At 39.3% G+C, this 23,580-nt stretch overlaps 2 protein-coding genes across 2 annotated transcripts in view; both read right to left on the bottom strand.

Annotated features, from left to right (window-relative positions):
* LOC125226582 overlaps positions 1-23,580 on the bottom strand; it is a 509,615-nt gene that overhangs the window by 186,113 nt on the left and 299,922 nt on the right. The gene's annotated exons all lie outside the window — the stretch shown is intronic.
* LOC125226585 lies at positions 12,434-16,289 on the bottom strand. The gene is made up of 2 exons (XM_048130588.1): positions 15,356-16,289; positions 12,434-12,545 (listed from the first exon to the last, which is right to left on the bottom strand). The coding sequence occupies exons 1-2, from the start codon at positions 16,152-16,154 to the stop codon at positions 12,532-12,534; spliced, it is 813 nt and encodes a 270-aa protein (XP_047986545.1). The 5' UTR covers positions 16,155-16,289; the 3' UTR covers positions 12,434-12,531.

Here is a 23,580-nt window from a genome sequence, read left to right on the forward strand (position 1 = left end):
TGGTTGATCAAATGCGACTGGGATGAGACTCCCCCGACCCATATTGTAAATTTATGGGAACGATTTTGTTCTGAGTTGCCAAAATTGAATGAAATTCATATACCGCGTCATCTCGGGGTAGTACAAGGTTGTACTATAAACCTCTTAGGCTTCGGTGATGCTTCCGAGCGGGCATATGGAGGTGTAGTTTATCTTCAGGTCATAAACGGGAATGAAGTGACAGTTCGATTGGTGTGTTCCAAGTCGAAGGTCTCTCCCTTGAAGACAGTCTCTGTAGCGAGATTAGAGCTGTGTGCTGCTGTCCTCCTGGCAAAGCTCATGCGGAAGGTGCAAGATAATTTCGAGCCCCGTTACAACATTAACGAGATCTACGCCTTTACTGATTCGAAAGTTGCGCTCTGCTGGATTAAGTCATCACCACACCGCTGGCAAACGTTCGTTGCCAATCGCGTTGTTAAGATAATTGAAGCTGTACCAGCCAGCTGCTTCCATCATGTGGCGGGCTTAGAAAATCCCGCGGATTGCTTGTCGCGTGGCCTGACGCCTGCTAAGCTTGTGGATCATCCTTTGTGGTTTACAGGACCGGCTTGGGCATCCAAGCTTCCATCAGAATGGCCTTTAAGGGAGCTCGATCGAGAGTCCATCGGAGAAGTGCCGGAGCTTAAGCCTCTTGCACACGCTACTACTACGGATGTGTCAGAGTCACCACTTTATTCCCTCGCGCAGCGGATATCGTCGTGGTCTCGATTACTGCGCATCGTCGTATACGTGTACCGCATCCTTAATCCGAAACCGCTCCCCACGGCCCTTACCCGATCCGACTTAGAGTTTGCTGAAGGCAAAATTCTCTCATCGTTGCAAAACGAACATTTTTGTGACGATATTGAGAAAATTAAGAGCAAGAAATATTGCTCACCTGCTTTACAAAAGCTCAAACCGTTCTTAGACAAAGACGGTCTAATTCGTGTTGGAGGCAGGTTGACCAATACAGACTTGCAGTATTCTCAGAAGCACCCAATTGTGCTCCCGCGACGTGATCATGTAGTCAATATGATCGTTGACTACGTTCACAGAAAGCATTTGCATGCTGGTCCCGAGTCAATGATGACTATACTAAGCCTTCAGTATTGGATTCTGTCGGCTCGTCGTGTCATTCGCGACCGCATTGCCAAATGCAACACTTGTTTCAGAGCGAATCCACAATCGTCTTTTCCGCTCATGGCAGACTTACCGGGCTGTCGCGTGAATCAAGTGGATAAACCGTTTACGCATACAGGGTGTGATTATGCAGGCCCTCTGCAATATACGCCTACTCGTGGCAGAGGAGTGAAGAGTCGCAAGGCTTGGTTATGTATTTTCACTTGCCTCACTACGCGCTGTCTTCACATTGAGATAGCGACGGAATTGAGTACCGCCAACTTCATGGCTGCATTAAAGCGCTTTTTGGCACGCCGTGGTCCCGTCCAATGCATGTATTCGGACAATGGAACCAATTTCGTTGGCGCCAATTCTTATATGCGTGACCTCTACAAGTTCTTGGATGCTCATCGTCCACTTATAGAGATGGAACTAGCGGAGAACCGCATTGATTGGAAGTTCATCCCTCCTGCTTCTGCTCATTTTGGAGGCGCATGGGAGTCTATGGTGAAAATAGTAAAAAATCACCTTTTCAAGGTGATCGGTACGCAAATACTGACGTACGAAGAACTTCTAACGACGCTTGCTCAGATAGAAGCGCTCGTTAATTCCCGGCCTCTAACAGCCTTGAGCAGTGACCCCGCTGAGCCATCAGCTCTTACTCCTGCTCATTTTCTCCATACTGCTCCACTGTTGTCGTTACCTACTCCATTGGTCGAGTCAGGTAACTTACGTGAACGACATGCCCTCCTAGATAGGATAGTGCAGTCTTTCTGGCAACGATGGCGAGCAGAGTATCTGCATCAGTTGCAATCTCGAGCTAAATGGACAACGCCATCAGTTCCCATCGCAATTGGCACACTACTGTAGTCACGTACTGTAGTCTACTGTACGTCATTAAAGTAGATAATGCGCCGCCATTCTCATGGCCATTGGGTGTTGTAGACGCAGTGCATCCTTCAAAGGACGGCTCAACCCGCGTTGTTACTGTCAGGACAAGTAAAGGAAGTTTCGTCCGTCCTGTCGTGCGGTTGTGTCCTTTGCCTAACCAGTAATGGAATGGGTATTATGTTAGAATAATATTATTTTTTTCGCTATTATTTTACTCGAAGAAAAGGGTCATTATTTATTTATTTTATTTAGTACTTCTTTCCTTTAAAGGAACCCTTTAAAGCCGGGGAGAAATGTTCGCGCCCTTTTCATTCATTATCATTCATATCGTCCATCCCGCTCGCTCTTCCTTATGATAGGTTCAACCTCATTTTTAATTGTCATGTCACCCGCCTCTTTGCCAAACTTCTTAAAAAAATATAAAATACGTCAAGTGTCAATCCGCAAAAAGAAAGTCGTTGTCAATGGTGAATAAAAATATCCGCAACGAATTAAGTTATTAATTAATTATATTATAATAGAACGATTCGCGAGTGTGCAGTGCAAGGAAAGAGAGAACCAAGCTTTGCAAGGGTGGCCACCCGATAAACTCTCGAGACGACAACATCGGTGAGTTTGGCTCCCCATCAATCTCCATAATTTTATTTTCCGTTTTGTTTTATTTTATTACAATAGTTCGTTAGGAACTTCGTATCCGCAGGTCCTTCAACACTAGTTTTACAGAAGCGACTGCCATCTGACCTTCCAACTAGGCCTTATTTATTTATTTATTTAAACTTTATTGCACAAAAATACACAAAATATACAAATGGCGGACTTAATGCCAAAAGGCATTCTCTACCAGTCAACCATAGGGCCAAACAGAGATTTAATACAAATGGTGCAGAGCCTTATTGGGATCAATCTGGTTTTCTCATGACGTTTTCCTTCATCAAAAAGTGACTGGCAAATATAAAATGACATTTCACACATAGGTCAGTTCCGAAAAACTCATTGGTACGAGCCGGGGTTCGAATTGACCTCCGGATTGAAAATCGCATTTTTTTTTTAGTATGAATAGGTAGACGTTTGACCACGTTCACACCTGATGGTAAATGATGATGCGGTCTACGGTGGAGCACGCTTAACATGCACTTACAGCGGTAACGCGAGGCCAGCGCATTGAAAAATCCTACAGAACTAATATTTATTACACAATTCGCGCTTGCCGTCCATGTCAGTTTCCCCCGTTTTGTATTGGATTTGTTTCGACAAAAGAGAGTAATGCCGACTTTGGCTTTGGACGGAGGTTTATTTCGCTAAGGACCAGTTTCCTTGTATTTGAGATTTGTTTCTTAGTAGCATCGGCTGTTATGTACTATCGTTATATTTACCATCTTGGTCTTGTGTTCTCTCTAAGATAATTATGTAGTTGTCATTTTCCAAAGTATAGTTAGGTAGTAGTTACTTTATTATTTGTTTAGAACAATAATTATAGACTCTGCTATCTGGAAACCGATAACAACTATTTGACAACCGGTCTGGCTCAGTCGGTAGTGACCCTGCCTGCTGAGCCGCGGTTCTGGGTTCTTTTCTATGTATATAAGTATGTATTTATTTATTTAAGTATGTATATCGTCGCTTAGCACCCATAGTACAAGCTTTGCTTAGTTTGGGGCTAAGTTGATCTGTGTAAGGTGTCCCCAATATTTATTTATTTTATTTTTATCCACGACGACGCACCCTACTTTTTTTTTAATTGTTGTAAATACCGGAGTAAGTATCTAAATATGTAATAGGAGTAGCTCATTTTAATCGACATGCGAACAGTACCAATTGGCCATGTTTTCTTGCGGACTGGGAAACTTCATCTAAAGTATCTCAATATTAAAAAGACTCAGCTACTTTATAACACGTCCAATTTCAGGTGCACAAGTCACCTGCGGGAGTGAGTATATCACCCCCACCTAAACCCCCATCAGTGTTGGACGCAGCGAAGTTAGAATGCGAAGCACGTCAGTATATTAGCCAATTTCGCCATACTGAGTCCCCAATTGGCCATGTTTTCTCGATGCCAACCGGGAAACATCATCTAAAGGGTCTCAATATTAAAAAGACACAGCTACTTTATAACACGCCCAATTTCAGGTGCACAAGTCACCTGCGGGAGTGAGTATATCACCCCCATCTAAACCCCCATCAGTGTTGGACGCAGCGAAGTTAGAATGCGAAGCACGTCAGTATATTAGCCAATTTCGCCATACTGAGTCCCCAATTGGCCATGTTTTCTCGATGCCAACCGGGAAACATCATCTAAAGGGTCTCAATATTAAAAAGACACAGCTACTTTATAACACGCCCAATTTCAGGTGAACAAGTCACCTGCGGGAGTGAGTATATCACCCCCACCTAAACCCCCACCAGTGTTGGACGCAGCGAAGTTAGAATGCGAAGCACGTCAGTATATTAGCCAATTTCGCCATACTGAGTCCCCAATTGGCCATGTTTTCTCGATGCCAACCGGGAAACATCATCTAAAGGGTCTCAATATTAAAAAGACACAGCTACTTTATAACACACCCAATTTCAGGTGAATAAGTCACCTACGGGAGTGAGTTTATCACCCCCACCTAAACCCCCATCAGTGTTGGACGCAGCGAAGTTAGAATGCGAAGCACGATTAGACCCATTTGGCCATGTTTTCTTACGACCAACTGGGAAACATCATCTAAAGTATCTAAATATTAAAAAGACCCAGCTACTTTATAACACGTCCAATTTTAGGTGCACAAGTCACCTGCGGGAGTGGGTATGTCATCCCTCACCTGAACCCGCATAAGGGTTGGATTGCGCTATTTCTCACGGCACGGAAATAGTTGGTGACGTACGTTACTCGAAACCCTTACTAGGGTAACGAAGTAGAATATTCTTTATTGTATAACTGACATTTTAAAATAATGTAGGTCATTACAATGTAATAACATACATCGTCACAAAACTGACATCGAGTTAATTTTTGTTAACAACTTTCACTAATTTTGGGTCCCAATTTTTGAAAATGCCCATATTATGTCACCACGTCTGTCACGTCCTAACAAATATGTTAGTGCGAAAGTGACGCAAAATATGTCAAATGATAATAACACGACCATAATATGGCTACTGGTTGTTTAAACCCTCTGAAATCAGCTATTTATAAATTTAAGCAAGCCTTGCATGAATAGTTACTAAATAAAATGTTTTACTCACTCAAAGACTATCTGACATAATGTAGTACATAATGTATATAATACTTAGGTATTGTAGTGAATACTTAGTTTATTTAAGAACAGTATTTGCATGCTGTTTGTGAACGGTTGTATAAGGAGAACATTTTGTATATGTAACACCTGTAATCTGACCCTATTCACGCAAATAAATGATTTATGATTATGATTTTATGATTTATGATAACACTAGAAAAAAATTAAACAATGCAAGAAATGTCTCATGTCAGTATATTTTACTTCAAGCGTTTCTTTCATTAGCTAAGTGATTACTAAAAATAGTTTTCAAGCTTGCTTATAAAAACATAATAACCGTATAATTGTGAACTTAATAAGTGCTACGACTTTTCGAATACTTCTTCTCTTCTATGATATGAGCTTAGGTTGGTTTTAGTGTCACGCAGATCGACCGCGCAGAGCCGGTCGGAATGACTCATTTCTATACTATGTCAACCAAGTCTGTTAGTAAATAAGAACAAAGAAAACTATATGCATCCTTTTCTTTAGGGTGCTAGAGAAAAGGATACCTATAGTTTTCTTAGTTCTTATTTACTGACAGAATATATGAAGTTGATGTTGTCGTTGTCGTCCGCACGGACCCGCCCGCGCCACTCTAAAACGCTCCCTGGGTACTTAGCCGAATGGCACAAACGCTCACGAAACGAAACGTTCGTAGATATCTATCTCTATTGCTCTTGCGTATTGGCGCGACAGAGCCAGACTACCTTTCGCGGCGTTTCATTTTCGTTTCTCGTCGTAGAAATGCCATTCGGCTACGGGACCTTAGTTACGGCTACGGGAAGTATTTTTTTTTAAATTATAAATGGGCTTACTCTTGACCACAGATTAGCCAAAGGCAAAGAAGACGTGGCCTACGATGGAGTGAGCTCGCCCAGAAGATGCCTGTTCACTCTTGATTTACACTCACTTTCAAGTTAATAAATAATAATATTAGTCCGATGCAGATCGGTCCGCGTGACATTAAAATAGCCTTATTGCATCTTAATATTCTTACGTAACCTGCACGCTCCGAAAATCCTATGCTAAGCGAAGCACAAAATCTCAAACGCTGCACGCTGCGCTACTTCACAAACTCACAAGAGTCACAAGCACTCGCAAAGCGAGGAACTCTCGCGAACCCCTCGTACGTAGGCCCGATGAGTTACCGTCCACTCTTGACTCGCGAAAGAGCAAAGTTCCTAAGTTGCTCTATGGTAATATCATGAAGATTTATAATAATTTCCTTTTCGAGCGCTGGGGGAGCATTTTGGTCGGCTAATGTGGCTATTTTTGAGATTATAAGAGTGATTTGTTTTGCTTGCGAATGAGATGTTAAGTTTGTGTCAACAAATATTTTTTGGCTTTGATCTACTTTGATGATCACAACTTCTAACCTTATCGTCTTTGTACAAAGTCTCTGGATGCCAACGTTGACGTGTGATAAGGACCAAGTAAGGCATTGGTCCCATCGCGAGCTAGTAAGCTATGAGCTATTGGCTATAAAAACGAACAAAATATAAGCACTGCCGTGCGAATAAAAGAGACACGGCGATTTTGATAGCTCACCGCTGGGCGAGTAACTATAAACATCTCTTTTATTTGCACGGGAGCGACTATCTTTTGTTCGTTTTTATAGCCGATAGCTCATAGCTTACTAGCTCGCGGTGGGACCAGTGCCTAAATAAGTCAATCGGCGTACAATGTGACGCTGTAAGCGATCGATAGGGCTGATACGGATATAAGAGACAATAATTATCCTTACTGATGATTATGATTATGTAACAAATATTAAATAAATAATAAAACCTTTATGATTTTATGGTCAGTAAAAACGGCTTTACAGTATGAAAACATAATATTTTTAGATCCAAAGTGTATCTATAATCATCCAACTGCGTAAACTGTATCGTAATTGTATTACAAGGAATAGTAAATAGTTAGATATTCGAAATGTCCGTTTTATAGCTTTCCCAAATTAAATCCCTTCAGCATGGTAAATTGAGTTTGATACGTTTACTAACCAATTACGTCATCATAAACAGAATTGGCCCTAAATCTTACAGCAAACATATTAATAAAACAACCAAACTTCGGACCCTTGGAAACCGAACCGACAACTTCCGAACTATCAACAAATATTACTTTCACAAGATCAGTATCTTGAGAGCCCTGTTCGAATTTGAACTTTACGTTCAAAGATTACAGCTTAATATAAAATATATTTTTAGCTATATATAGTACTATGGCTATCAGATATATCGGAGCGGGCAAAGTGATCACAAATATCGGAACGCCTTTATTCCTTAAGTGTCAAAGTGCGTGTTTCGATATTTATGAACATTTCGCCCATTCCGATATATCAGATGGCAACTGAACAAAGTTTTGCGAAGGAGAAGACTATCAAGCTTCCGCTTTGGTTCAAAATGTAACCCTTATCAGCCATAAACAAAGTCTACTTTCATATAAATAGGAGTGGAACACTTTCTTGGGGCGTTCTAACGCAAACTTTGTGGTGGAACCCTTTGTCTTGTGTAAATAGAGGATTTTTGGGATCATCTAAATACAGATAACTAACTGTAACACGGAACCTGAGCAAACTTCCTTGTCCACGTGAACCCAGGGGAAACGTCTAACTTGTTTTCGATCCTGGCGATGATGTAATTAAGATAAGGTATCAAGTTAATTTTAATTAATTTGGCTTAGTTTTTCCCAAAAATCGACAGCCTATTTTGCGTGAAAGATGCAGTAACTTTTGTACGTACATTTGCTCAATTAAGTATGGGTTAGCACTTATTGAACTAGCATATTATCTGTTCGCAGATGAACAAAAACATTTTTATTTTTTTGTCCATTATGAATTTTCTCCGTCTTAAAAGCTGGCTTATAAGGCTGCTTTATAAATCAGATCAGTGTGCGTAGGCGAATGCACAAACTCTTACGAAACGCTCGCGATAATATATCTTTCGTAGCTATCTCTCTATCGCTCTTGAGTATTGGCGCGACAGAGCCAGACTATATTTCTCCGGCGATTCGGTGGCATTTCGCGTCGCTGAAATACCATTCGACTACGGGGCCAGACAAATAATTCCAAAAATTCAACACATACATACATACAATCACGCCTGTTTCCCAGAGGGGTAGGCAGAGATCACGGATTTCCATTTACTACGATCCTGACAAACCACTTTCGCTTCACACACTTTCATAACATTTCTCATACACGCTCGTCGGTTTCGAGTACTTCTGACCTGGCCTCTTTGCAATATTTCCCCGATTTGATCAAGAAAAGTTCGCCTAGGTCTTCCACTACCAACTGACCCTTCCAATCCTTTTTCATATACTTTCTTCGTTAATCTCCTCTCATCCATCCTCTCTACATGCCCAAACCACCTTAACATACCCATCTCAATCTTTGTCACCACATCTACATCCACTCCACACTTCTCTCTTATCACGCTATTTCTGATCCTATCACTCAACTTTACACCAGCCATGCTTCTTAACGCTCTCATTTCTACGGCATTCACTTGACTTTGAAGTCTTTTCTCCCACACCCAACTTTCACTACCATACATAAGTGTAGGCACCAAAACTCCTCTATGCACCGCCAGACGTGCTTCTTGCGACACTTTCTGGCTGCCCATAAAAGCGTTTAGTGCTCCATTCACTCTATTCCCAGTATTCACTCTCCTTTCAATATCTTTTCCATGTTTACCGTCCCTTGTAAACAACGTTCCCAAATACACAAACTCTTTCACTTGTTCCAAACTTTCATTATCGATCTCAATTTCGCAATCTGTCATAATCTCATCTCTTTCAAATACCATTACTTTCGTCTTACTGACATTCATTCTCATTCCTTTCCTCTCGAAGGATGCATGCACTCTTGTTACCATCAGTTGTAACTCCTCGGCCGACGACGCAAGTAATACTAGGTCATCGGCATATAGGAGACATTTGACCAGTAACCCTTCCATTCTCAACCCACAATCATAATCTTTCAGATCTTGCAAACAACTATCCATGAATAAATTAAACAGCCACGGCGACGCTACACATCCCTGTCTAACACCCTTTTCGATGCTAAACCACTCAGTGTATGACCCGTTTATTCTCACGCAAGCACTGGAATCCTCATAAAGAGATTCAAATCCAAAAATTCAAATTAGTCAATATTAATATTGTGTTCAATATTAGAGGTCATTACAGTCTTTCGTGGGAGTCAAAGAAGTCATCCCTTATGAACATGTATGGGAAAATTTTTCCATTATCTCCGCTGCCCGCGGTGAATAAATTACAAACATCCCCCACTAAGTGTTTTAGTACCCACTTATTGTTACAATTTCTAACGCTGGGGTTACGAGGGAACATTAAGTGATTTTGTAATGGAATGCCGTTTTTAAAACACAAGTTCTTGACCAATTAAGTACATTTGTGAGCGTGCACGGGAAAAAGGCCCACTTTGTCGATTTCTATAAAGCAACTTTTTCAGTTTATTCATAAATGACAGATCTCTCAGTGTCAGTTTTGCATACAAATCTTTTTTCAGATTATGTATTTTTCAGACTGTCCGTTGCCGGCCTAAGACTAAAATTGCCAAGTCAAATGAAAAAGAAAACAAAATATAATTTAAGACTAAAAGCGGGAAGATAAAAAAAACGAATATTACATTACATCGATGAAATCAGGCTAGATTTTGATTTCACATTACAACTAGGGAACAAATCAATTTATTTTATTGAATATTTTGTAAGCTGAAGACCCGGGCTCGATTCCCGGCTCGGCCACCAGTGAGCCTTGTCGTTTTTTCATTCGTGTATGATATTTCAATTTATAACATTTCACATTACATAAATTCACGGTATTTCACAGCAAATAAAATTCCTCGAGTTTCACTGCCACTCTTAGGGCCACCACCCGCTTAACTCAAGGTTAGTGGGCTGTCAACTGTCAAATTTTATATAAAATGGTGGGTTAACCTCGTCAACGGTCAGTGGTGCTACGCAGTGGCGGCTGGTGAAAATTTCTGCCAGGTAACACTCAGCAAAAAGAAACCTACTTTTACATTACGTACTTTACTAGTAATCAATTTTAGGCAAGCCGGTGGGAATCGGCTTCTATGGATCAGCTGCTGCTGGGTGCTAGTGACCCTTAGAAATTAAGGGGTTGAAAGAAAAATACACTGTAGTGCATCGTGATATGGCAGTGACAGATTCTACTACACCATAACTATTAAAATTTTGAAAAAAATCCCCGAAATAATGGACCAATTTTCATGAAACATGGCTAAGAACACTCCCGACTAACTCAGCTTTCAAACAAAAAAAACTAAATCTAAATCGATTCATCCGTTCGGGAGCTACGATGCCACAGACAGACACACACACAGAGAGACAGACACTCAGACACGTAAAATTTTTAACACCCCGTCGTTTTTGCGTGGGGGATTAAAAACTATATCGTACAGTTAACTTCTACGACACCCACAGGTAGAGAGGGGATTTTTACCCGATACCACACGGGACTGAGTATTCATTATTCAAAACTAGTTAAAAGGTAACGTAACTACAATAAAGTTACGGTAAATTTTACTGAAAAACGACTAACAGTACGAGTACCTATCGAATTCAGATTCTAAAAACATTACAATGCTATAACATGTATCAAAGAGAGTTTTGGTATGTTTTCGTACGTTTTGTTTATTTACAGAATTTGCAAATCCTCAATATTCAAACGCAAACACAGCGCCGCATTACATTTGCACCTTTACCAGAAGAAAATATGTTCGTATTTTGAATAATAAAACAATTGCCATACGATCCTGCGGGTTTATAATTCGATATGTAATAAAACAGTAGCGAAACTGCGCGGTGTCACGGAGACGTCACATAACAACGTTGGCATCGTAACTTAAAAGGTTTTAGACAGACATAAAATAAAATATAGACCGAGGGTAATAAGCAGGATTTAAACAACCTTATTGTATTCCGTATACTCTCGAAACTGAAGATACTTAAGTCTCGTCGATTTAGTACCGTACCGCTGACGCGTAGTAGCTTTTTCCTACCAACTTTATCATCATCCTCTTTGCATTATCCCGGCATTTGCCACGGTTCATGGGAGCCTAGGGCCCACTTTGACAACTAATCCAAACATTTGGCGTAGGCACTAGTTTTTACGAAAGCGGCTGCCATCTGACCTTCCAACGGGATCAGTCCGGTTTCCTCACGATGTTTTCCTTCTCACTCACACTCTGTCCGTTTTCAACTCATTGGTACGAGCCGGGGTTTGAACCCGCGACCTCCGGATTTAAAGTCGCATGCTCTTACTGCTAGAAATAATAATTCATGTAAAAAAAGTAAAACTTTTTTATATGATTAATTATTTCTCACCAACTTAATATGAATAAACATTTAAATAAGACTATTATAACTTTTTGGTGAGCAATTGGCTATCTTTGCTGTGTTCTAGACGTAGGTTTCTAAAGAAAACTCCAGATTTATAGAACACTGATGTGCTACGTTTAATGCTCGGACACAGACTCACATGGGTTACAACTACCCTCTATATGAAAACATAACAATTCCTCCACCAATAGTAAAGAAAGCTTAAAATTAAAATTAAAATATGACCTATCTAAGCATACTAATACATTAGAAAGGTTACACACTAACAAACATAGGCAGCAGTAGGTATTTATCTGTACACTGGGTTAGGATTGCGAGTGGCACGGATATTACGACGATCTGCATGCGTCATAGGGTCTAAGGTAGTCTCGGTACCCTCCGCCTCACCGTCTAGAAAAACATCATTCTGGGCCACCGATGTGGCAGCAGGCGGGACTATGGAGTCGGGGGGTACACCTTCCCGTGGTATCAGCGACTGGCAAGACTCATCTAAATTATTTCCACTTTCAACTAAACTTGAGTCAGAGGTCTGGCCTTCAATCGCTGGAGGTGACACTGCATCATGACTTGGAGATAACGACTCGTTGATTGTTATTTCCAGGTCAGATGAAATATCTTGGGTATCACTAGTAGTACCTACGCTATTATTACCTTTATACAATAGTAACTGATCTACATGTTTCTTAACTAATATATTTAAATCTATTATACGAACTAAGTACATTTTATTACCTATAAGTTTTTGTATATAACCTTTTTTCCATACGTGCTTATTTCCGTTACTAAATATATGTTTAACTAACACCTGATCTCCTTCCACAAAACACACCTTGCGCCGCCCTCCATAGTTCTTAGTTTGTGAGATCTGTTTAAAACAAACATTTTGGTTAGCTTCGGATGATAACGACATGTTAGGTGATTGTGAGTGTGATGAGTCATAGTTGTTGTCTAGCGACGCGTTATCGCGATGCAACAGATCGAGACGACAGCGGAGCGAGCGCCCAAGCATCAGCTGTGCGGGCGAAAAACCGGTTGTGCAATGAACGGAGTTTCTTATATTAAATAACAGCTGATGTATTCGCCTGGAGACAGGCTCCGTGTTGCTATTCGCCATTATTATTTTTATACCTCTTTTCAAAAAACCAATACTATTTTCTACTTGGCCGTTCGACTGCGGATGGTAGGGGGGGCTAGTCAAATGTTTTATGCCGTTTGCTACGCAGTAAACTTCCATTTCTTTCGAACAAAAATTCGCTGCGTTATCGGATACTAAAACCTGCATTAATCCAAATTTACTATTTACTTCTACCAACCTATCAATGATCGCTTTTGTTTCCGTTGATTTCATTAGAAAACATTCGACCCATTTAGAGTGTGCATCAATGATTGCCAAAAATTGCGTTCCTTCAACTGAAAACATGTCCATATGCACACGACTCCAAGGTCGTTTAGGGTAAGGCCACACGGCAAGCGGTGCGCGCGGCGGGGTCTTACGCATTGCGTTACAAATACTACAAGAACCTATCTTTTGTTCTATGTGTTTGTCAATATCGGGCCACCACATTCGTGATCGGGCTTCGGTCTTTGTTTTGACGACGCCGAAATGTGAACTATGTAACTCGTCTAACATTTTTTCGCGAAGCTCCCGTGGAATTATTAATTTGTGACCCCTTAGAATGCACCCATTTTCGACATGAAGCTCAAACCTACATTTAAAGTACGGTTTCAAAGTTTCATTTTTTATTTTGCGCGGCCACCCATTTATGACGTACCGTTTAACCTCATTGAGATTACTATCAGCTGTGGTCGCCTCTCTTACCTCTGATAACGTAATCGGCCTGAGCATGTTATCCGTAAAGTAATTAACGTATAAGCACGTATCTACGAGCTCACTATCACATTGTTCAACCCTTGATGAATAACTGGATATCGAGCGCGAAAGAAAATCCGCGATGTTTTGTTCGCTTTTTATATACTCAATATTAAAATTGTAACTTGATAAAAACAATGCGTATCGCTGTAAACGATTTGCAGCCATTTCCGGTATGCCCTTTTTATCGCCAAAAATAGTAATAAGTGGTTTATGATCCGTTCGTAAGACAAATGGCACGTCACGGCCATACAAGTAGTGATGGAATTTTTTTACCGCAAACACTAAGCTCGCAGCCTCCTTTTGTATTTGAGCGTAATTACACTCTGCTTTTGAAAGTGACCGTGAAGCGTAAGCCACTACGCGCTCCTCGCCAGAGGGCTGCGTCTGTGATAAGACCGCCCCGAGGCCAGCGGGCCCTGCGTCAGCTGTCACTATCGTCACTAACTCGGGATTGTAGTGCGCGAGAACCCTTTCGGAACCCATCTCCTCCTTAATACTTTTAAACGCTTTTCCTTGTTCTTCCCCCCACTCCCACTTTACGTCATTTTTTAAAAGTGAATACAAAGGCTTTAAAACGCTGGAAGTGTTAGGCACAAAACATCTGTAATAATTGACTAAGCCCAGGAAAGACTTAAGTTCTGTAACATTCTTTGGAGGCGTACACTTTAAAATGGCTTCAACTTTCTTTGGTGACTTATGCAATCCGTGTTTATCAATGATGAAACCGAGATATTCGACTGATTTTTTAAATAGATCACACTTCTCGCGTTTTAATCGTAACCCGGCATCCTCTAACCTACTTAAAACCTGTTCTAGCCTTTTTATATGAATATCGCGGTTTTCTCCGGTCACCAATATATCGTCAATAAATATACAAACGCCGTCTATGTCACCTAGTACGCTTTCAAGCGTCTGTTGAAAAATATAAGGCGCGTTCGTGAGTCCAAACACTAAACGGTTATAGCGAAATAAACCCTTATGCGTATTTATGCAAGTTAAGTTACGCGACTCGTCCAATTCCAGCTGATTGTACGCCCTAGACAGGTCGAGTTTTGAGAACTCTTCCCCTCCATATAGCTTAGCAAACAAATCCTCAATACGTGGAACCGGATAGTTATCAACATATAACGCCTTATTTAACGTAACCGAATAGTCCCCACAGATCCTAATATTTCCGTCGGCGCGCAACACGGGCACTATCGGCGTAGCGACATCGGCGTGGTCTACTTTCTCAAGGATCCCCAAATCTACTAAACGCTGAATCTCAGCTTCTATTTTACCTTTTAATGGCAATGGCACAGGGCGAGGCTTGAAAAACTTCAATGGCATGTCCGGTTTAACCTTAAGAGTGACTTTATATTTATTAAAACACCCCAGTTCGTCTGTGAATAACTTAGAATATTTAGTCATGATTTTAGAGCCTAAGTCATCTCCTACTATATTGTTAACGTTTTGTCTACAAATTTGTAAACGAAATGCTCTAAAAAAATCGCGCCCCAATAAAGTAGGTCGATCCTCGCTCTCCACACAAACATAGAACATAACCTGGTTAGTTTCCCCATCGTAGGTGACGGGTAAGCTAACGGTACCCTTAAGTGCCAGCTTACTTTTATTATAGCACCTTAATACGAGCTTCGGCGACTTTAACTCATATTCTGAGAAATACCTATCGTAGATGTCGTGGGGCATTAGTGACACTGCGCTCCCACAGTCAATCTCGCAACTAATAGGCTCGCTCGCTATCGTAACGATCTGTACCATCGGTTCACCATAAACTGTAACAATACTGTAAACACTCTCACCTTGAATGATATCGTCATCCTCCTCTGCTACAAAATAATTCCTTCGCACTTTGGTTTTACACATTCGCTTTAAATGTCCTTTTTGTTTACACTTTTGACATGTATAGTTAATAAAACGACACTGATCCTTTGTATGATTTTTATAGCCGCAAACTTCACAACTTTCCAAGTTACTACGAGGGTTACGTTGCGCGCGCGACGTGTTGACGGCAAACACTGGAGTTTCGGGTACCGCGGGTTGTGTTTTTTGCAACGCTATTCGCGCGCACCGCACACTTTGCGCTAATTCTAATGCCTTGCTAAACGTTAAAGTGTCAACGCTCTCGGCAAATAACTTTTCTTTTTCTTTTACATTTTCCAACCCTAAGACAAACCTGTCGCGTAATACACTGTCCAACTCCGTTTTAAAACCACAGTACTGGGCCAGGCTACGCACTCGTGCGGCCCAATCTGGCAACTCTTCACCCGGTCGCTGTTCAGCCTTATAAAAAGTGTAGCGTTCAGCAAATGTACTCTTCTTTGGCGTAAAATGCGTATCCAGATGTTGTAACAAAACCTTGTATTCTACGCTGTCAACTTCCTTTGGCGCCACTAAGTCTCGAAGAATGCGGTAGGTATCTTCCGATAAGGCCGACAATAACACGGCACGGCGTTTCACTTCTGACTTGTCTGTTGTTTCCGTAATATCATTAACAGTGCAGAATTGAAACAATCTGCTCCTGAAGATACTCCATTCGTGAATCCGATGGTCAAAATTGAGACTGCCGCCGAACATTACATTTGCACTTGATGTAGTCATTTTTTCCAACCAATTAATTGAAAAAAACGTTCTCTGCACACGTAGATATCGATCTCGTCGCCAATTGCTGTGTTCTAGACGTAGGTTTCTAAAGAAAACTCCAGATTTATAGAACACTGATGTGCTACGTTTAATGCTCGGACACAGACTCACATGGGTTACAACTACCCTCTATATGAAAACATAACAATTGTCATAATGAAAATTGGTGCCACAAGAACATCAAATACCCAGCATCTAGAGGTTTCTTCAATCTACGGTTTTAGACTTACCAAGTCACGCTTAGGGATTGCAATCCAGTCCGGCGGATCCGGTAATCCGGCCGGATCCGGTGCTTTTTTCATGCTACCGGATCCGGTAATGTAATTTAATATGTTAGAATAGTGCAAAAAAATAACATTTACGCTAACATTTGAACGTAGCTTAACAGGGGATTGAAATCCGGTCTGATTTCCAATCAAAAAATAATTTAATACGTACGTTTTTTACATTACTAGGCCGTTTGGAAGTAAAATAATGTGCTCAAGTGACGCGTCAAACCTTCCGTCTTTGAATTTGTAGTAAAATCTGTGCTTGTTTGTTATTGTTTGCTTGGATGCAAAATGTGGAATAGTGGAAAGTGACAAAGAGCCATACGACAAAACTTTTCGTTAACATGTCACTGAGGTCGATCCTTCGCGTTTTCTGGCCAAACACTATCCGAAATCAAGACCTATTGAGTATATGCCAGCAAACACCCATTAGTAAGGAAACCGCGACACAAAAAGTACATTGGTAGCACACAATTCCAAGAGTTCCCTCTAACGAAATAACGCAACCATTTCTTTCGGCTGGATCTCGCCCGCCGCTGGAAGGAGCCTTGGCTCCGGGCGCCCTGTAAACTCATGGAAGCGGTCCGTTGAGGATGAACTACGAGCGACCGGGTCGAGCTGGAGCGAGGCCACGAGGGTAGCTGAAGATAGGAAGGCATGGCGCGAGCTTGAGAAGGCCCTTTGCATCTCTGTGGTGACGTAGGACTACAAGAACAACAACGTTTTCAGCATGATATAAGAAGTATGAGGGGCATATTGCTACAAGAATCATAAAAAAACAATTCAAAGCTTAAATATGAACATTTTTAATAGGTATCTAAGGTCAATTACTCTTGATGACTTTAATTTAGCTACTGTAGTTTTTTTTTAGTTCTTCTTTACGTGTGAGAAAAGTTAACTGTAAAATAACACAAAACATAATTATCTTTTTTCAAATAGTTATCTCATTAAAAGCTCTATAGGTATTACTGTAAAACAATACAGTAAAAATAATTTTGTTATCCTATGAAAGTTTAAAAAGAACGAAATAATTTTATTTGCGACTGATTATTTTAGTAAAATTTACTTGTTACCTGGTAAAAATGTTGATTTCTAAGCTTTCAACTTTTGGTTTATTAATCGTGAAGCAAAATACCATGATATTTCTCATATTATGCTGAAAACATACAAAAAAGTAATTATTTGGGTACTTTTAATCCTCAAGGCCAATCCGGCCGGATCCGGCTGAATATCCGATTGGATATCAGACCGGATTGCAATCCCTAGTCACGCTACTGTAATTTTGCATTAATACTTTATAGGTCGTGAAATCGCACATGCTGTAAATTTTAAAGAATTTCACGAAACTGTCATTAAAGCAGAGTAGCTCTTTGTGGCGATGGAATATTGGCTCTTGTTAATTAAACGAGAACACGACGATATCAATTTACGAATTTTCGATTGAATGTTATATGAAGAATTGTATAATGTATATTATACAAAATTACTGTTTTATAGAGAATATCGACATTAATAAAAACATTTTTCTTAAAACATTCATATGTACGTAATCAATGCTTTGATCGCTCGTAACCTTTTTAATTTCAGTCAACCGAAAAAAAGATTAATAGCTCCGAACATAGGTTGCAGCACTTGCGTTGTTGCTTGTAGCACACACTTTTAAGATGGACTATTTCACCACACTGATATTGATACTTGATACTAACAATACTTTGCCTATTTCTTGGTTGATAAGTAACTGTATTCAGCGTCAATATTTCTTTGTGGAATAGGCAATTAACGCAAAGTGTCACTGTCAAGCGACAATTGTCACGACTGTGAAATGGGCCACTGGCAGCCATTAGATCAACACCATAGATTATACTGGCACGGACTTAATTAAACAGGGTGACCCAAACCATGACATCAAAAACTTTTTTCAATATATAATATACATAGAACAACCTTTTTAGAAATCGAGACAATGGCCAATTGTTAGTTCCGAGATTTAGTCCATAAACAACAAAAATACAGCAACTTTAATAAAAGTTTGCTTGTAATAAATACTACATTAAAAATTACTATGTGTGTCAAAGCATTAGACTGAGCATAAGCTTCGTCAATTTTAATTTATTCGATCTCATTCTTATAACGTCCACAAATACCTGCGACTTCGTGTTGCACTAAATCCCGTACTTGTCAAAGCGTTCTGTTTTCTTTTGCCATCCAAACCATAAATATATTCAGGCGCTACATATTTCTTGCAACGTGCGACCGAAATGATTTATAGTCACGAGACCGACGAATCCTTCTGTCCTTTTGTAAATATATCTTATCCCGGAACCACGCTTCGTGGCCTGGACATTGGACAAAATTATGAAGGAAGGCTCGGACAGGGGACGGTGATGTGTAAAGAATATCTGACTTACTCTTATTTATTTTTGGGGGTCCGTGCTTTGAGGAAAATATATTTGAGAGCATATTTATAGTAATAATAGTCCCATTTTTAGCTGACTCACGAATAGTTTTTTCTAGTGAATACTGAGTATTTTCTATTTATTGTTACAGTTTCAATTCAAACTATTAGGGTTTCTCTAAACATATCGACGTGGAATCGGCTTTCACCGACCAAATTTCGCTCGTTTGTAGGAACATGCGCATACTAACGAGCGATCTTTTTATTTTATTTTTATTTCTTGGAGATATAACAGAAGTATGTGACAGGATAATACAGATTACATTAGCAACAATACATCGAGATTAGTTAACGTACTTCCTTATACGTTCTCACTAAAACATACCTAAGGTAAACGGACGTAACTAAGAAAAAAAAAAGTTACATGACTAGACATGAAGAAAAAAAAAGTTAGACTTTGGTCGGCTAAAACGGATTCCGCGTCGATAGGTTTGGGTAAACCCAGATTCACTGCCGCATAAGTTCAATAACCTAACCACAATAATAAAATTTTGAGAAAACCCCCGACCGCGACATAGTAGACCGATTTTCATGAAACATGTCTAAGGACACTCCCGACTAACTCAGCTTTCAGACAAAAAAAAACTAAATCTAAATCGGTTCAACCGTTCGGGAGCTACGATGCCACAGACAGACACACACACAGACAGATAGACAGACAGACAGACAGACACGTCAAACTTATAACAACCTGTCGTTTTTGCGTTGGGGGTTAAAAAAGGTACGTAGTTTTAAGAGATATTTTATTCAATTTGTATTTTCATTTGATAGCCGATTATAAGACGCCACGAGTATTTTTTGACTCAGTTAAACACCGTTGCATACAATACTTTTTCTACGACCATGCACTTAGTTTTCCTGTATTTTGACTCAAAGGTTTTTGCACTGTCAGCTCAGCTGCCCAAAGCCTTCCCGCGCACGCGCGCAGTATCGTTATAACAATGCGTGGCAACAATGGTTACAGAGCCAAACAATGCGTTTTCAGTTTTTTCGATAGCGCGCGCATGCGCGGAAAGCCGGCGGACGCTGGCTTTGGGGAATAGACTTTTATGTAGGGTTTTAAAGATCTATGACCCTGTAAATGACAAATTACAGTTCGGGAGTAGAAAACATAAATTACCTACATGAAAACCTCACCCAGCAACACACTGCGTTAACTAATATTCGGAATATTTGATTTCATTAAAAGCCCAGTGTTCAATTATTCCAGCAATCTGAAAAAGAATTTTAAATATCTCGCATAATGCATATTTATTCGGCAATATTTTGGTATTTTTTTGCAGAGCGGTTATTTTGAGTTATAGTCAAGGGGTATTGAATTATCTTTTGAAATATACGGCCATATTTTTTCGCTCAAAGCTTGCGTAAGTTTTTAAAGCGAAAAATGTTTTTAAAAAGCTTGGATGTTGTTGAAAAGCAAATTTGGTATTTTATGAGCATTTATGTTGTTTCGTTTTGGGCTTAGACAAGACTATCTAATTATTGTTCCATTAAAAACCTGATTAAGTTGGTAGTTATTTTAAAAGAGTTGGTATTCGAAATGAAATCCCAAAAAACTTATCCAAAGAGGGATATCCATACTAATATTATAAATGGGAAAGTGTGTGTGTCTGTTTGTTTGTCCGTCTTTCACGGCCAAACGGAGCGACGAATTGACGTGATTTTTTAAGTGGAGATAGTTGAAGAGATGGAGAGTGACATAGGCTACTTTTTGTCTCTTTCTAACGCGTGCGTAGCCGCGGGAAAAGGCTAGTTCACTATAAAGGATTTTTTTCTTCGGCATTATTAACATAAATAGAATGCAACGCGCGAGGTCTCTTAGGATTTACTTCACCATCTAATTAAATAACAGTTAATTATATCATTAAAATTAATAGTCACTGGATACATGGACACATTGGACACCCTACATTTATTAAAGGGAATTAGTGTATGTCAAGTCAATAGAGATATTTGACATTTAATTGTCGGAATAAATGATATGTGTGCAAGTTATTTATAATATGGCATTGCTTTTAAAATCGGAAGTCATCTTCTATATTGCTAAGCCGCGGTCCCGAGTTCGAATCCCGGTAAGGGCATTTATTTGTGACGAGCACAGATATTTGTTCCTGTCATGGATATTTTCTATGTATATAAGTATGTAATATATTTATCTATTTATGTATGTATATCGTCGCTTAGCACCCATGGTACAAGCTTTGCTTAGTTTGGGGCTAAGTTGATCTGTGCAAGGTTTCCCCAATATTTATTATTATTTATTTATGAAATTGTAAAAAAAAACCTCAAAAGTAAAAATTGAACTTGATATCCACGCTCGTCATAATATAACTTCTCGCTCACATTTAAATTTAACGCTCAATGAGAGAAAGAGAAGAAAGAACATAATAAATGCTTGCTGTATTGAAAAAGGTATTGTATTGAGGTTTGATAGCGATGATTTGTCTAATTCACGAAGTGTTGGCTACGGAAGTAGAGTATAATAAAATAAAAAAGTTTATTCTTAAGCACACAGAATATAAACAATATTTAAGAATGAAATAGGTATATAAACATTAAATAAATGCCATATACAAAGAAAAAGTGACCAAGGCCTCCAAGTGTTCCGAGTTAGAATCGAACAGCAAATAAAAAATATCACAATACAAATTAAACAAATAAAATTTATTAAATAATTGAACGAATACAAATTAAAAATATTTCATTTGAAAATAACTTGATTTGATCTAAGGTTTTTGACATAGAATACCTACTGTACAGAAGTACCACTAAATCTATAACTCTTCCAAAATGTTTTACCTTATTTATTTGTCATTTTTGAACCTAGGCCATATTAGCACTGATTCAATTCAAACTCAATTCCTTTTTTAGGGTTCCGTAGTCAACTAGGAACCCGTATAGTTTCGCCATGTCTGTCTGTCCCTCCGTCCGTCCGTCCGTCCGTCCGCGGATAATCTCAGTAACCGCGTTAGCACTAGAAAGCTGAAATTTGGTACCAATATGTATATCAATCACGTCAACAAAGTGCAAAAAAATAAAATAAAAAAAAAACGTTTTATTAGGGTACCCTCCCTACATGTAAAGTGGGGGCTGATATTTTTTTCATTTCAACCCCAATGTGTGATATATTGTTGGATAGGTATTTAAAAATGATAATATTAATATTTTCGGAAATAATCGCTCCTAAAGGAAAAAAAAGTGCGTCCCCCCCACTCTAACTTTTGAACCATATGTTTAAAAAATATGAAAAAAATCACAAAAGTAGAACATTATAAAGACTTTCTAGGGAAATTGTTTTGAACTTGATAGGTTCAGTAGTTTTTGAGAAAAATACGGAAAACTACGGAACCTTACACTGAGCGTGGCCCGACACGCTCTTGGCCGGTTTTTATTTATCTTTAACCACCTGTCTGCCAATAACATCATAGACATGACTTGAGTACATCTGACTTAATCTATAAACGAAATCACACAGCGTATTTTGTCAGCTGGAAATCTACGAGAGGCACCCCTCTGGGAAAGAGATGCGAATAAATATACAGAGTGATTTAGGAGACGTTAGTAGAACCGATATTAGAGGTATATTCTGCACATTATTTTTAATGGATTATTATTATTTTTTTATTAGGAAAACTTACATCTCAATTCACAAAAAAGTTTATAAGTAACATAGAAAAAACGAGCCAATAACAAGTTTCCACAGATAATAGAAACTGGGCAAAGTACTTTCGGCATAATTACAGAAACTTTTGTTGATTATTTTAAGATGTTGTAATACATAATATATATTTATATATGAAGTACTTACCTACAGCAGTAGTGAGCTTAAACAATGAACATTATATTAAATTATAAAACAGTTATAATTTAATCCAGATTTTTTTTTCTGTTTGAGTAGGACCACAGAGGTAGGACCAAATAAATTGTCTTCTATCATGATACTCGACGATTGTAAACCGTAATTAATAAATGTTCAGAGCACCTTTTTAACCACTATGACAACACTTCGATTATGAAAAAAAAACATAACACTTGAGTGAGATAAGATTTTTTTAATGTAAGTAACCAGAATGATTTTGATTTTTGGTATTGAATGATTTTAAATTGGCATTTGTGATCAAGTCATCATCAAAACAAAAAAAACGATATCAGACGAATGCATCATAATTTTATGGCAACCATGAAATTGAAAATATCAGCGCAAGCAAATATAAAATGCCAGCTCCGAAAAACTCATTGACTCGAATACGAGCCGGAGTTCGAACCCGCGCTATTTGACAGTCGTGTACGCTGGGGCCCTATTCGAACCGTTATCTAACTGTCAAGTGGTATCATTTCAAAATCAACTGTGGATAATGGTCGCATGTGAGATCGGATCGCAAGTTGGTTTTGAGCCAACCAAAACGTATTAATTGAAAAAAAAATATGAATCTAAAATCAACTTTATCTTAGTACAATAGGGCTTATAGTTTTTTACATTAAGCAAAACGGTACATGATTCATGTGTCCTTTTTACCGTTGACAGCTTTTGGTACATGTGGATTTGGTCGCTAGACTTTTTTGTCTATGGAAACGCTGTGCACGATGCGGTGGCGAGTAGCGGAACTAAACATGTCATTTACCGGCTATCAAAAAGAGGTTACACTGGTGATGGTCGATA

This window comes from Leguminivora glycinivorella, chromosome 5 (assembly GCF_023078275.1).
Source record: "Leguminivora glycinivorella isolate SPB_JAAS2020 chromosome 5, LegGlyc_1.1, whole genome shotgun sequence".
Lineage (NCBI taxonomy): Eukaryota > Metazoa > Arthropoda > Insecta > Lepidoptera > Tortricidae > Leguminivora > Leguminivora glycinivorella.